General features: G+C 49.8%; 1 protein-coding gene across 1 annotated transcript in view; it reads right to left on the bottom strand.

The window, feature by feature from the left end:
• RNF213 (ring finger protein 213) overlaps positions 1 to 2371 on the bottom strand; it is an 86045-nt gene that overhangs the window by 50216 nt on the left and 33458 nt on the right. The window contains exons 13-14 of the mRNA XM_023523011.1: positions 2036 to 2205; positions 277 to 457 (exon numbers count right to left, since the gene is read on the bottom strand). Of these exons, the coding sequence (XP_023378779.1) occupies positions 277 to 457; positions 2036 to 2205 (351 nt within the window). The remainder of the gene's footprint in view (positions 1 to 276; positions 458 to 2035; positions 2206 to 2371) is intronic.

A 2371-nucleotide genomic window follows, 5' to 3' on the forward strand; every position in this document is an offset into this window, starting at 1 on the left:
CCGTCCCCCACTTCCATTTCCTCATCTGAAAAACGGGGACCTTCGGGACAACTCCAAGAATACGACCTCAGGACGGTGGCTGCTGCACAGCCGGGTGCCAAGGACTGTGGCCTTCACTGCTCGTTATTCACATTCAAGACACCCTACACCTTGCCAGGTCCCCGCCTCCACTCCGCTCCCTTGGTCAGGCGTCGGCCCACCCTGAGTGTCAGGTCAAGTATTATGCCCCCTGTGACGGTCAGGAGGACACCAGGTGGACACCCCCTGTGAACACACCATACAATTTGAAGAGATGCTTGATGTCTGGCCACGTGAGCAGGTGCTTCAAAACCTCAACCAAGTCATCCACGGCCTCCCCATTGCGCCGGGGCCAGGACTTGGTGATCACAGCGGACACGAGCGTGCAGAACTTCTGCAGGTCTGTGTAAGAGAGGCCCTCGAGGACACTGGTCTGAGACTGAGAGGAAATGAGTAAAGACAGGGACGTTTAGGAGGCTTCTACTGGCTCACGTTCAAATAACAGAAGTAAATCACACAATAGCGTTTCAGAAACCTCCGTGACTTACAAAGCTTCAATACAAGCGGGAGAGTAGTTTGACTTATCTTTCCTTGGGGCGTTTTGTTTGCCTGTGAACCGACTCTCTGAGCGATGAGGACCAGGGATGGGGTGACACGCACACGCTGACACACACAGCCCACACGTCACAGCCCCTTCCTCCTGGCTCAACGGCTAGTTCCTACATTTTTCCTGGACTTTCATACCACAAAAAAGCACCAAATGCAGTGTGAGTAAAGCATTCGTGCACGATGCACTTTGTACTTCTTCTAAACTGTAATTCTTTCCGAGGCTGGCTGCAAACAGCTCGTATGTTCTAATTCTCTTCCTGCTTCCTCAAGAAACAAAATGTTTTCCTTCTTTAGGGTCGAAGTTTTTACAAAACGTTTCAGTAATTAGTAAAAAAAAAAAAAAGAAGAAAAAAGTAGGGCAAATTTACAATAGATACTTTCTGATATTTAAGGATAAAAGAAAGCCTTATCCAGCAACATGTAAAAAGGATTATACACCACGACCAAGCGGGATTTATGCCAGGGATGAAACGTTGGTTTAACATAAGAAACCAGTTAATCTAATACAGCATATCAATAAGAAAAAAAATCACACGATAGTCTCAGTAGATGCAGAAAAAGCTGTCGAAGAAATCTATCACCCTTTTGTGATTAAAAAAAAAAATACTCAAACTAAAAATAGAATCTTCCTCAAACTGATCCCGGGCATCTCGGAAAAGCCCACGGCTAACGTCTCACTCAACGGCCAAGGACCGAAATGTTCTTCCCTAAGGTCGGGAACGAGACAGGATGTCCCCTCTCTCCACCTCTGTTCAGCATGGATCTGGAGGACCTGCTCAGGGCAGCTGGGCACGAAAAGAGAGAAAAGGCACCCGGACTGGAAAGGAAGAAGCAAAACTCTCTCTATTCACAGATGACATGACCTCATGTACAGAAAACCCTAAAGCGCACGCACACGCACACGCACACACATGCACGCACGCACACGCACACACATGTGCACGCACACGCACACGCACACACGCGCAAGGAGGCCGTTCCTAAGAGGCAGCATGGGACACAATGTCTTTCCATTTAGCAGGAAAAAACCCTAAGTGAATTGATGGAATCTTTTCAACTTCGGACGTTTTTCCTCCATAAATGTTTTGTCGGCCTTTGGCGTCTTGTATTGCACACCTGCTGAGCAGTGTTGGCAAAGCAGTAGCCATGATAATAAGGGGGACATTTAGGAGCAGCCTGCGAGAGCGCCTGGTTCAAGGTCACACATGAGTGGCTGTGATTTACACCACGTAGCAGCCACGCAGCAGCAGGAAGCTAAGTGGCATTTCAGGGACTTGGTGGAGGGAGTGAATTCCAGAAGCGTCCCTCCGGGCCGGAGGCGGCCAGCCTTGGCCTGTTCTTTGAGTCAGAGCCCATCAGAAAGCAGCTGTGAGCCCACGAGCACTTCTCAGGTGGGAGGGCTGCTCACCTGGCAGGCCGAGCTGACGGCTTCGATGACGCAGTTCTCAAAGCATTTGGCCACACTGTCTTCTGAGTCTGCCGCTGCCCAGCTGATGTTGCAGAAGGCGGAGATCTGGGAGAGGGGATCCTCCTGCAAGACCACGAGATGGGGCTTTGAGAGGTTTGGGGAGCTGCACGCTCAGACTCTATGTGGTAAAAATCCCTCGTGATTTTGACTTTCCCGTTATTTCATTAACCCCCATTATTTCGACCTTCCTCCACCCTACTCTAGCACGCCCTCACTGGCCCCAAACTTCAGAGCAACCAGACTACAATTCAAGGAGCCTCTAGTCCCACTTTGCAG

Source organism: Pteropus vampyrus, unplaced genomic scaffold, assembly GCF_000151845.1.
Source record: "Pteropus vampyrus isolate Shadow unplaced genomic scaffold, Pvam_2.0 Scaffold371, whole genome shotgun sequence".
In the NCBI taxonomy this organism is placed as follows: domain Eukaryota; kingdom Metazoa; phylum Chordata; class Mammalia; order Chiroptera; family Pteropodidae; genus Pteropus; species Pteropus vampyrus.